Consider the following 13,221-nt stretch of genomic DNA (forward strand, 5'->3'; position numbering starts at 1 on the left):
ATAAAAAAAGCAATTTAAACTCTCCAGATCTTAAATTATATTACAAAACCATCACTGTAACAAACAAAAACAAAAACAAAAACACAACAACAACAAATCTGGTACTGAATAAAAATTAGAAAATAAATAAATAAAAGGAAAAGAATAGCAAATAATGAGTCAGAACCTAGTAGTATTTATAAAGCATTTTATATTTGCAAAGTAATTTACATATTTTCATCTCATTCGAACCTCATAACAAGTCTCTGTACTACATTTATAGGTATTTTTATCCACATTTTACAGATAAGGAAACTAAAGTTCAGACGTTAAATGAATTGCCCATGGTCACACAGATACAAAGTTCCTGAGACAGGATATGAAATCAGGTATTTTTGTCTCCAGGTACAGAGTGAAAATCTAAATCAGTAACTACTAATCACCATTTCACATCCTGGTGGAGGGGCAGGGGTAGTGGGGGAGGGGTATGTGATCCATTCAGCTGAAAGAATGGTAAGTGTTAAGGCATAAAACTGAAATCTGAAGGTAGAAGGGTCTCCGCAAAGGTTCATTTCAGGGAGTCTCCTCACTTAAGGTAAGGGCAGAGAGAAGGCCACCTGCATTTTGTTTGAATGTGATTCTGAGGAACAGTGCTGTAACTAGCAATGTTGATGTCTCAGGCAATCAGCAAGAACCATGGCCTCAGATCATCTTTGTGATTAGTGGTGTAAAAAACAATACAAGAGTAATTAAGGCTAACTCATTTTAATATCAGAATGAATTGGTTACTATAGTAGTTCACAGAGGAGAGCTATTAATAATGTGATTGGCTTAATAGTATCCTATTTAAAAGAACAATTCTCACTAATTGGGTGCTTAGTTGTTTCTGGACCAGTGAAAATGTAGAATGTCTGTATTCTCTAAATCCTGGTGCTCTGGTTCACAATCCTGGTTGTCCCACCCTAGTTTTAGCTCTTCTTAGGAAGGCCTTGAATTCCTAATCTAAACACAAGAATTCATAGGGCACCTTACGTAGTGGACTCTTTGGCAGTCATTTTCACACCTGAAAGATTAACCTGAACCGAGTCGGGGAGGATGCAGCATCACATTTAGAAGTGATCTCCTCTAGGAATCATACTGCCCTTAGTGTTTTGCTTTTTCATAAATTTGCACTTCCTAAAATGTTTCTCCAAGAGCAGAATAGGTCACTTCTCTGTCGGGTGTACTTCAGGCGGGCTGTTCTATCCATAATCACCTGAAAACAGGAGAAATACAATGTTACAGACAGACCAACAGACACAGGGAGAAAAAAAGCACATTCAATCTAAAAATGCCCTCTAGCAAATCAAAGGAAGCATGGGAACTCTATCGCACCAACTACAAGGCATGTGGGTAGCCTCAGTCACTACAGAGCAAGTAGCTTGTAAATGAAAGGAGCCCGGCAGAGAGGCATACTGTACCTGCCAATCTAAGGAGCCTTTCAGGCCAATGACATGGCTGAGGCTCCCTGAGGAAACAGCCTGGAACTGGATACCAATGGAGGCCCTGAGTCCTCAGCGGTCAGGAAGGAAGGAATGCAGTGGCTTGCTTCAGCAGTGAAAAAGAATACTTCACCATTCCTCTGCCATTTCAGACTGGCTCTTGAAGGAAAGACTGCTGAAGGGGCTCTTAGGAAGGATATCACGCCTGGGAAGCTACTTTGCCATTGACAGATGGGAAGGGTCAGAGGTCACCATGATATACCTTGTGGGTTTCTGGATGGAAATATGCTCATTCTTGCAGTATCCTGGCATGCACAGTTGTTCATCCATGCCGGTGCACCATGACTTAATGATTTTCATTACTGATAAAAATTGTTGAGAGCTTATTGAGGACAAATTGGTATTTTCTTGCCATTTCACTTATTTTGGTTTTGTACCCCTATTAGGCAAACTAGCCTTCTTGAAACATCATTCTCCCTGAAGGATGGACAGGAGATAGCACGTACCAGGTGGATAAAATCACTGCTACCCCCTCAGACTCTTGTAAAGATAGCCCAGAACCCTGAATTCAAGGACCCTGAGAATAGCAGCACCCTCAGACAAATAACCCTGCTTTCAGACTGGACCCTATAGCAATCACTGAGGGGGGCAACTCTTGCGGAGAAAGGACCCACCACCACCAACTGGGCAGACAAACCAGCCTAGCTGAAGCAGCAAGGCACCCTAAGGGAGCGACAAGAGGTGGCATGTGCCAAGTGAGTCAAACCATTAACCATCTCCCCTTGGACCATGGTGGAGACAGCCTAGCATATTCCCTACCATCACCAGTACCAATCACCAACCAAATGCCACCGACAGGTAAGTCCAAGAGCCCTGGGAACAGCAGTGCCAGGGCTACAAGACCCTGCTTTCACAGGCCCCTCCAGCCATGAAATCCTCATGGATATGTGGCCTGTCAGATCTCCTCTGAAGGTGCTATAACCCCTGCCACCTCAGCAGCTACAGCTACTGAAGACCCAGAGAAGAAAATTCCCAACTCCAGAGTCCTTGGCATCATCAAATGGTTCAGCAGTAGAAACTGGCATGATCTTGTTAATAGAAATGGCTTTAAAGAAGATACATTGCCCTCTGCTTTACCCCTGAACCCCAAGGATCACCTAGCCTTTGTATTTGATTGGCAGCTGAAGCCTCCTATATGTGTCTTCTCCTCTATTAGAATGTGAAATTCCTGAGAGCAAGGGCTCTCTCTGCTTTTCCTTCTGTATCACTTTGTTTAATCATTCTTCAGTCATCTCTTACTCTTCTTGACCCCTTTTGGAGGTTTCTTGGCAGAGAAACTGGAGTGGTTTTCCATTTCCTTCCCCAGTTCATTTAACAGATAAAGAACTGAGGCAAACAGAGTTAAGTGACTTGCCCAGGGTCACACAGCTAATAAGTGTCTGAGGCTGGATTTGAATTCAGGTCTTCCTGTCTCCAGGGCCAGGGTTCTATCCATTGTGCCTAGCTGTCCTAATCTGCATATAGTAAGGGCTCAAATAATATTCTTTTTTTTCTTTCTTTCTCTCACTTATTCATTCATCTCTAGCTTTTTCATTAAGTCTTAGCACAGAATACAGACAAAGAGAAGAGTTAAGTAGTTTTGATTTCTCTGTCACCCAATTCATCTGAAGCAGTGATTCTACCCCCTTCTTAGATCTTGCTCTTTCCCATGACATAATTAAAAATAAAAAAGAAACAAATACAAAGTCTTATCCTGTACCTCCAGCCTCAGCTCATTCTGAGCTTCAGCACTCCTATAAACAATGGCTAACATTTAGATAGCCCTATAAAGTTAGAAAAGCATTTTGCATATGATGTCAACAACACCTTTATTTAGGTGCTATTATTATCTCCAATTCTCAGATGAAGAAACTGAGGCAAACTGAGATGAAGTGACTTGCCCGGGGTCGTACTGCTAATAAGTGTCTGAGACAGGATTTGAACTCAGGTCTTCCTGCTTCTAAGTCCAGTGCCTGGCTTCCTCCGAAGCTCAGCCTGGGAGTCTCTGACTTAGGGTTTTCTCTCTACTTTGATTTCTTACCTTTTATCATAATGCCTCACTGCCTTCACTTTGATGGCTTTGATCTGTCTTTATCAGATTCCAGCCAAAGCCCCAATGCAAACAGATACAAGCCTCCATTAACTCTAATTTGAAAGCCTTAAGTAGAAATCCACTGACAAGTAACTTCTCCTATTTTCCTTCCTTATTCTAGCTAATTGTGTCGATCAGATTTCCTCCACTGACACCTTGCTTGGTGTCTTCTGACTGTCCATGATGAGTTAGTCTGGGTAGACATAACTGCCAACCTGCCTATACTGGGTTAGCTGTGGCCATCCGATGAGTCCCAGCTTGGTTGACTTCACAGTTTCTAAAGACCTTATCTTGCCTGACCTTCACAGGGGTCCTATGAGGTGGACATTACCTTATCACTATCTTCATTTTATAAAAATGAGGAAACTGAGGTTTAGAGACGGAAAACAGCTTGCTCAGGGTCATACAGCTAGTATGTCTGAAGCAGGGTGTGAGCCCAGCTCTTGCTGTCTCCAAGCCCTATGCCCTATCTACCATGCCATGCAACCTATCTAGGAGAATTTCCTTAGACCCTATGATATCTATGTAGTGATACTCTTCCACAGATCTCAAAACACTTCAACTTTTGTCCTGACCTTCCCCCTCTTCACCAAGAAAGAAGCTGAGCCATTACATCGTAAGATCATTGGTCTCAATCTGGAGGGGGCCTCAAAGTTCATCTGATCCAAACTCTTTTTTTTTTTTTTTTTTTTTTTTTTTTTTTTTTACAGATGAAGAAGCTGAAGCCAAGGGAAGTGAGGTGCCTTGCCCAACAGGACAGAGGCAGGATTTAAGCCCAGGCTCTCTGACTCCAGAGTCAGTACCCTTTCCCCTAAACCAATTATTTCCATAATTCCCACATCTGCTTGACGAGAAAGCTAGTTAGAGTAAGGACGGCTAGTTTTCCTGTGTAGAACCAAGGCCCACAACCCTCTAGAGGTTCAGTCAATGCCTCCTAGAAATAACAAAAAGAAGCATAGCTTTCAAATCCCTAATTCCCGGAAACATAAGAGACCTAAGCACAAATGAAGCAAAGAGCTGTATCCACATATACTAGGCTTCCCTAGGTTCATTCAACTATAGTTCTTGCAATAAAATCAAAGTTAACTCGCACTAGGACTAGGAGACAGTGGAGTCCCTCCTCTGTGTGTGTGTGTATGTGTGTGATTTTAAAGGACTAGTCATTCATCAAATATTAGTGGAACACTTACAGAGTATTAGGAAAATAAAATGTCCTGCTGAAACATTGCCCTTGCTTTCTTAGAGCTTATAACCCTCTAGGAGGATAAGATGCCACAATAATAAAGGTGTATGAAATTACACTATACAAGCATCAGAGAGCTACAAAGCCAATGATTTGCAGGTGTCATAGTGGTGATCACTGCTAGCTGGTGAGGCCAGGGAAGGTTTCCAGACATCAGAGCTGGGCTTTCAAGGACAAGTAAGAATTGAGTAGGAGGAAAAGATGGGGGAGGACATTTTTGGTACAAGCTATAGCAGGAACAAAGGTATGGGATCTCTAATGCAATAAAAGTTTGGAGAGCAGTGAGCAATTTGGGTTGGCTGCAGTCTCAGATATGTGGAGAGCAGGAAGGTAAGGCTAGATAGGCAAGATGGCAACCAGAAGGTGGAGATCTTCAAATACCAGGCATTCTTCAGTGAATTTCACACAGTGGGCAACAGAGGGGGAGAGGGGAAGAGAGGAGGGGGGAGAGAAGGAGAGTGGAGGGGTACGGAGGAGAGAAGAGAGGACAGGAGAGAAGAAGTGAGATGAGAGGGGAGGGGAGGGGAATGGAGTGGAGGGGATGACAGGACAGGATAGCATAGAACAGGGGAGGGCAAGGGTTGGGAAGGAGAAGAAGAGAGGCATGGAGAATGGAGGGGTGGGAAGGGGAAGAGAAGAGAGGAGGGGAGAGAAGAGGTGAGATGAGGAGAGGAAAGGAAAGGAGAAGGAAGGAGAGGAGAGGAAAGGACAGACAAGGACAGGGGAGGAGAGGAGAGGATAGGGGAGGGAAGGGGAGTGGAAGAAAGGAGAAATGGAGAGCCTCTGAATTTACGGGGCTGTTCAATCAACTGCAGATAGAGAATTGAGAGAATGATTCAAGGGTAATCTAGTCAAATAATTACATGGGAAGTATTTTCAAAAGCATTTCAATAATATTACTTAAATTTACACTTTAAAAGCCAGGGTCCTGAGGACATTACCAAGTTGTCCAGTTCATCAAGGAACTTCATCATTTTATTCTTTCTGGTCACCCTAAACATTGTGAGAGTGAAAGCTTAGCAGAGTGGCTAGCCCATAGGAAACATTTACTAAATGCTGGCTGATGACTCACAAAGGATAAAAGCTAATGCTGTGTCCATTTCCCAAGAAGCCACCAGTGTTTGAATTAGAGAAATGCAGTTATGAGTATATATATATATATATATATATGTATGTATGTATGTATATATATATACATATACATATATATGTGTATATGTGTGTGTGTATAGATATATATAGAGAGAGATATATAGATATATAGATATATATATGTCAGAGTAATATAGCCTAGATGAGTGAGGGACCAGGGCTTCCACTCATGGAGTGTTCAACTCAACCACTGGGGAAGCAACACATCAGTAGAGTCATGTACAATATACCATTGTATATACAACATACAATGGACTGACCTGGCAAGGTAAGGCGACTTGACGAGCTTGTGCTTGGGGCTGGTGAGCCATGAGGACGTCGCTTTATGCCTGTTAGGAGAAAAAAAGCAGGGAGAGTAAAGACAAAGAGGAATTCAGGCCTCCTCCTTTGATCAAATGAGGTAATAATGATATTGATAACATTAATATCAACAATAATAATAACTTAGAGTTCTTTAACATGACCAAAGCACTTCACATGCACTATCTCGTTTGATCCTTACAAAAGCCCTGTGAAGTAGGTATTGTTGTTATACCCAGGTTTCAGGTGAGGAAATTGAGGTTCAGAGGTTAAGTGACTTACTCATGGTTACACAGCTAATGAGTATGATGAATAGAATTTCAACCCAGCTCTTTCCTGACTTCCAGGCTCTCACTCTTCGTATCACACATCTAAAGCACTTAGTAAATTGTAACACACTATATAATTATGAATTACTACTTATCGTAAGTTTTAATTTAATTTTAAAATCATGTGAATATTATGAGTATGGAAATATGGCTTTCAGGAAAATGTCTCACGAGAATATTAACGCATCCCAGCAGACCCTAAGATTATAATCCTATTGCTGGAAAGCATCTCAGACAGCAGCAGGTACAGCATGCTCATTTTCTAGGGAAGGAAAGTGAAGCTAAAAAGATGAGGTAATTCACTCCAGACCACCCAGGTGCTTAATGAGGAAGGTAAGATTTGAATCCAGGTGCTGGGACTCCAGAGTCAGGCCTCCCTCCACTGGACCATACTGCCTTGGTTCAGTAAGCTTATAAAAACAGCCAAGGGATTTTGGGTCTCCAGGTTCTAACACTAGCATTATAAATAGAGAAAGAAAAACACTTAATGATGACACAGACGCCTGAAAGTTCTAAACTGCCAGGGGGTGAGGGTGGAGCCAACAGGCAAGGAGTTATGAGTGAAAAGTATATCGTCCTCATTCTTTTGCTAAATACATCCAACCAAACTAATATTTATATTTAATAAAAGCCCAGGTACTCCATGAGCTCAATGAACTAATTGTCAACCCTCCCCTGGTTTGTTCCACATTTAAGGTGTAAGCAGAATGTAGATGATGAGGTTGATACATGCATTGCCAGAGCTAGATCAGTGTTTGGGAGGCTCCAAAGGAAAGGGTGGGGAAGAAGAGGTATTAGGATGCCTACCAAACTGAAGGTCTACAGAGCCATTGTGGGGACCTTATTGTTGTACGCCTGTGAAACCTGGACAGTATACCAGCGCCATGGCAAGAAACTGAATCGCTTCCCTTTGAATTGTCTTAGGAAAATTCTGAAGATCACTTGACAGGATAAGATACTGACACTGAGTTTCTTTCTTGAGCTGAACTGCTAAGCATTCAAACTGCAAAGAGCACAACTCCAATGGGTTGGCCACGCTGTTTCAATGACAAACATACATTTGCCTAAAAGGCTGTTTTGTGGAGAATTCACACAAGGCAAGCGCTCACACGGAAATCACGAGGAAGTGATGCAAGGACACTCTCAAAATCTCTCCGAAGAACTTTGGAATTGATTGTGAGACATGGGAGACACTGGCACAGGACAATTCAGCATGGGCGCCTGCACAACGTTCCATGAGCAAAGCCAAACTGCAGTAGCTCAAAAGAAGCACAGATACACAAATTTAGAGATCTCCGCTACAAATGTTCACATGGACTATTTGTGCTTGACTTGTGGTAGAGCCTTCTAAGCTCATATTGATCTGATCAGCCACAGTCAGACATACTGTACCTTGACCCAAAAATAGCGATGTCATTTTGGTCCTTTTCCAGAATGAAGGACAAGCAACCAACCACATATTCTGTGCATTGATTCATTTGACCGACCACTTGACTCTCAAGATTCGTATCCATTGTGATCTTTGATCATGATCTCGCAGTGGCAATACACTTTGGAAATGTGCACTGCACTTTTATTAAAATGTCCTTCTTGTCAGGAAGTATGCATAGCAGGAAAACTGAGGAAGGGCAAAAGCATAAACATGGCGGTGGGTATGGGGAGGTGGATGTGATTGATCATTTTATATGGAAATGGTGGCCAAAGATGGAGTCACTAAAGGAGGAGAGGGAAATTACCCGTTGGGTCCCTCACTGACTCTACAAGTCAAGAAGATAATAAGGTCAAAAGGGTGGTGTGGGAGGGTAGAGATGGTAGGAAGAAGGGACCTTTAATAAATGTGGGGTATTTTTTCAAGTTATGTTTGATGAATAGTTTAAATGGATGCCCTATTTGTAGGGAAAGCACATGGAGACAGAAGAAAAAAATCTTTTTCTTCATCAAATGCTTTATGGACATGACTCAGAATCCTCAAAGACCATGCCACTCAGTGTAAGAGAAGCTCTGTCAGGTCCTACCAAGATAGCAAAGCTTCAAATAAGGACCTGACCGTGGACTGTGTGTCCCTCATGTGTCTTTTTAAAAAATAATGATATTTTCTCAGCCAATGGTCCTAAATAGCCATCAAGAGTTAAACTGGACACAGCCCCTCAGGCTGTGTGCTTTCAAGTCCGGGTGCCTTAGAATCTGCACTCAGTCTCAGGGCTCTGAGAATCTGCCCCGCAACCAAAATTGAGGTAAGAGCCCAGGAGTCAGCACGAGCCTGGGGCTGTGTGCAGTTGGCTAGCCTTGGGCAGAAAGGAGGAGGAGGGAAAAGGGGCGGGTCTTTGTGCTCTCTCTCCTGCTCCTTTCCCTATAAATTAGAATATACAGTTCTGCCCTCCAATACATCTTTCTCCTGGTCATCCTTCTGCCCTGAGGACTGCGTGCCTGACATCTACCTGCCAGCCATGGACCCCAAATGTAGCTGCGAGAATGGTGGCTCTTACACCTGTGCAGGCTCCTGCAAATGCCAATCATGCCAGTGTGCCCCCAGCAAGAAGAGCTGCTGCTCCTGCTGCCCAGGAGAATGTACCAAGTGTGCCAGAGCTGTGTCTGCAAAGACCCCCAGACCGGGAGTTGCAGCTGCTGCCAATAATGTCCTCACTTCCCTTTGACTGTAAATAGAAGAATCTGTGCAGACCTGAATTTTCATACTGCATGGCTGTGTTATTTACTGTTTTTCTATGAAATGTATGAATTAAAATAAGCTTGATAAATAAAAAAAAATTTTTTAAAGAGTTAAACTGGAGTAGAAAACACCTGTTTGGCAATGATGCTTTTTAATCAGACATCATTGCTAATGGTATGTCATGAGTGATGGGGCTTCCATTTCTTACCAATCTTCCATCACTGGCTTCCACTGCTGTAAAGGTATAGACCTGAACTAATTTCATGTTTCCCAACCAATCATTGGGTTATCCCCTTGCACACAGTGAAGGTCAAATCACTCTTTCAGCTCTAAAGGGGAGTGTCACTGAAGCCAAGGAATTCAAGGCTTTTGAGACCTAAGGCCGGAAGTAAGTGGTTCTGTTCCAAGTCATAGCCAGCTGTGGAAATCAGATCAGTTATGCATTGATGTGGCTGACTACAGGTTAGGAGAAGAAGGGAATAACAAAAAGGCAGGAACATACATCAAATCAAGTCTAGAAGCCTTTATTAAAGATCTCCTATAAACAAGGTACTGTGTTAGGTTCTGGAGACAGAATGATGGAATGAAAAGGTATTTATCAAATATTCACCATGTACAAAGCACCGTGCTAAGCATTGAGGAGACAAGTAGAAAAATGAGACAGTCCCTGCCCTTAAGGAGCTCACATTCTGATGGGGGAGACAACTCATGGAGGTTTTAGATACAAGTCAGATGGAAACGTCCCATGATCCTTAAGGTATAGTGAAAAAGCTGATGGTAAGTAATATCTATTCTTTATTTCATTTCCACTGATAAAACTCCATCAGTTTCTAATGTTGAACTTTTTAGCAGGGCCTGCCCTCAAGGAGCTTAGAATCTACTAAAAACTCTTGGGGAAATCCATAAGTGATCCCTTTCCCCCATTGCTTACAACCATGTCCAATCTCCCTTACCCCTAAAAAGCCTTCATTTGACCCCATATCCTCCCAAACTATCATCCTTTATTACTCTGCTCTTTCTCTATTTCCTGCCTCCATTTCCCCACCACTCACTCAGCTCTTCCCTCTTTGCCATTTGTACTCTGACTCCATCACCAGAATGAAATGGATCTCCTTATGGCTACATCCAGCAGCCTTTACTCATTCCTTGCCCTATCTGATCTCTATATAGCTTTGGACATTGTCAGCCACCCTCCTCTCTTAGACACTCTGTTCTCCCTTGACTTCTGGGAAGGGGACTCCTCTTGGTTCTCCTCCCATCTGTAGGATGCCTCCCAATGTCAGCATGGCTCTCTCCCATTGTTTTGACTTGAGCCCTCTGCTCTTCTTTCTCTACTTAATGCTCTTTCCCTTGGTGGTCTCACTCACGATCCATATTTAACTGTCATCTTTATGCAGATGAGGCAGACATCATAATATTATATAAAACACAATGCCTCTAGAGTCAAAGGAACAGGGCTTAACTTTGACCTATGACATTAAGTACTTGTGTACCCTTGGGCAAATAATTTTCTGTACCTTGGTCTTGATTACCCCATCTGTAAATTTAGGGGAGCTGGACTATATGGTCTCTGTTGCCCCTTCCAGATCTAGATCTAGGATTTTAAGATTCAATGATTTCCATATCTATACACACAGTCTCTCTTGAACTCCAGCCTCACCTTGATAATTGCCCATTGGACATCTCTACCCACATTCACCACTGGCATCTCAAAAATATGTTCAAAGGAGAACCCATTATCCCCCTCCCCCATTAACCTACAATTCCTCCACATTTGCTTCTGTTGAGGGCACCATACCAATTTTCCCACTCATTCAGGTCTGCCTCCCTACCCCCTCCACATTCAGCCATTTGCCAAGTCTTGCTGTTTCTATTTCCACATCTCTTCTGTTTGTTCCTTTTTCTCCACTCACACAGCCTAATTCAGGTCCTTCCTCACCCTTCTCCTGGACTATTACAATAGCTCCTAATTGGTGAACTCCATTCCCATACCCTCTGTCTTCAATCTATCCCTTACACAGCTGGCTAAAGAGCCTCGCCATGGCGCAAGTCTCAACATACTCCCCTGCTCAAAGGCTTCCTGTTGTTCCCTATTGCCTCCAGGAGCAGACACAAACTCGTTGGCCTGACATTTAAAGGCTCCCACAATCTGGACCTACCTGTCCAGTCATGTCCTACTATAGCCATCAATATACTATACATTCTAAACAAAGTGGACTAAAGCAGGTCCCTGTAGGGAGCAAGTATTCCATCCATCATTTGTTTTCGTCCCTTCACATGGGCCCTCTATCACACCTGGAATGCCCTCTTTCTCCAGCCTTATCCTTCGTGGCTTGCTTCCTGGCTCAAGTCAGGTATTGCTATTATCATGACACCTGCTCTGATCCCTCCTTTTATAAGTGTCCTCTCCTTTCCCAAATTAGCAGCCAATGTATCCCCTCCCATTGGTATCCTCACAAAGTCAAGAGAAAGTAAATATGACCCTCAGTGTGAGGCAGACCACCTACAGAAAATTTAGGTGAAGACATGAATGAGAGGTCACAGGAGGGGCAGGCAAGATGTTATGCATCTGCATTTTTGGAAGGAACACATTGATAATGTCAGTGGAGTTTTGGGATGTTTCCTGACTGTGTCTGTATTTTTTCAAATCCACACACCCAATAAAATACAAGCTCTTTAATTGCGGGAGCAGTCTTGGCGTTATTGCTGTGTTCCCATAGTCTAGTACATTGCATCATATGTAACAAACACCTGCCACATAATAGGTGTCTAATTCGTGCTAATTACCTGACTGACTAACAAGCGTTTAATAAAGGTTTGTTGAATTGGAGATGTGGAAGCTGCCAGAATTAGATACAAAACTTCACTGGAGGAGAGCTTAGAATCGCAGCTGATGATGGGAGGCTATATGGTAGTCAAGAGAGAAAAGGGCACAGGACTTGGAGTTAGGATGACCTGGGTTTAAATCTTTCCCCAGAAATGAATTAGATGTCCCTGGGCTAGTCCCTTACCCTCTATCTGCCACTGTTTCCTCCTATTAAAACTGAGGAGTTGAATGTGATGGCTTCTAAGGTCTCCTCTCCATCTCAGTCCTTGGTCTGAGTAATTCCAAAGCAATCAGATCAGTGGCTGCCCCAAGTAGTGCCCCTGAAGCTCACATCCAAGGGAAATAGAGACCCCCAGGCACAAGGTCATAGAAAAGTAATTCCATTCAATTCAATGCAAGATGAGTCAATATATTTTTCAGTGACTTGGATAAAATCACTGAAAACGACGGCCTGTTCAACATATTTGCTGATGGGATGCTAACGTTGAATAATGATGATAATGATGATGATGATGATGATGATGATGATGGTGATGATGATGATGATGATAAAGAGGAGAAGGATTGTGAAGGTGATGATGATGATGATGATGATGATAATCAACATTTACGAAATGCATTCTGTGTGCCAGGCACACACTATGCTAAGGGCTTTAGGATTATCTCATTTGATCCTCACAACAACATTGAGAGGTAGGTGCTGATATTATCCCCATTTTACAGATAAGGAAACTGAGGCAAACAGAAGTCAGGTGACTTGCCCAGGGTCACACAACTAGTAAGTATCTGAAGTCAGGTTTAAGCTCGGCTCTTCCTGACTCCAGGCTCAGGGCTCTATACACAGCACCTTCTAAGCTGCTCCTAACTGGATGCCAGAGTCAGGATCCAAACAAATCTCAACAGGCAGGAGCACTGGGATGAATCTGATAATATCAAATTCTATCAGGATAAATGTAAAGTCTTAAACTTGGGCACAAAAAAACGACCTTTTTAAGTACACAATGGGAGAGGCTTCTTTAGGTAGCAGTTTGTCCACACTGGGTTTTAGTGGCCTACAAGCTCAGCATGAGTCAGTGGTGTGATGCAGCAGTCTAAAATGCTAATGAAATCT

General features: G+C 42.8%; 1 protein-coding gene across 3 annotated transcripts in view; it reads right to left on the minus strand.

The window, feature by feature from the left end:
• Positions 1-202: 202 nt before the first annotated feature.
• Positions 203-13,221, minus strand: part of PDE1C (phosphodiesterase 1C) — a 446,524-nt gene continuing 433,505 nt past the window's right edge. For all 3 annotated transcript variants that reach the window (XM_027840217.1, XM_027840219.1, XM_027840218.1), the window contains 2 exons: positions 6,247-6,315; positions 203-1,234 (listed from right to left, as the gene is read on the minus strand). In XM_027840217.1, the coding sequence (XP_027696018.1) occupies positions 1,221-1,234; positions 6,247-6,315 (83 nt within the window). In that variant the 3' untranslated portion in view covers positions 203-1,220. The remainder of the gene's footprint in view (positions 1,235-6,246; positions 6,316-13,221) is intronic.

Source organism: Vombatus ursinus, unplaced genomic scaffold, assembly GCF_900497805.2.
Source record: "Vombatus ursinus unplaced genomic scaffold, bare-nosed wombat genome assembly UNPS02014840.1, whole genome shotgun sequence".
Classification (NCBI taxonomy): domain Eukaryota; kingdom Metazoa; phylum Chordata; class Mammalia; order Diprotodontia; family Vombatidae; genus Vombatus; species Vombatus ursinus.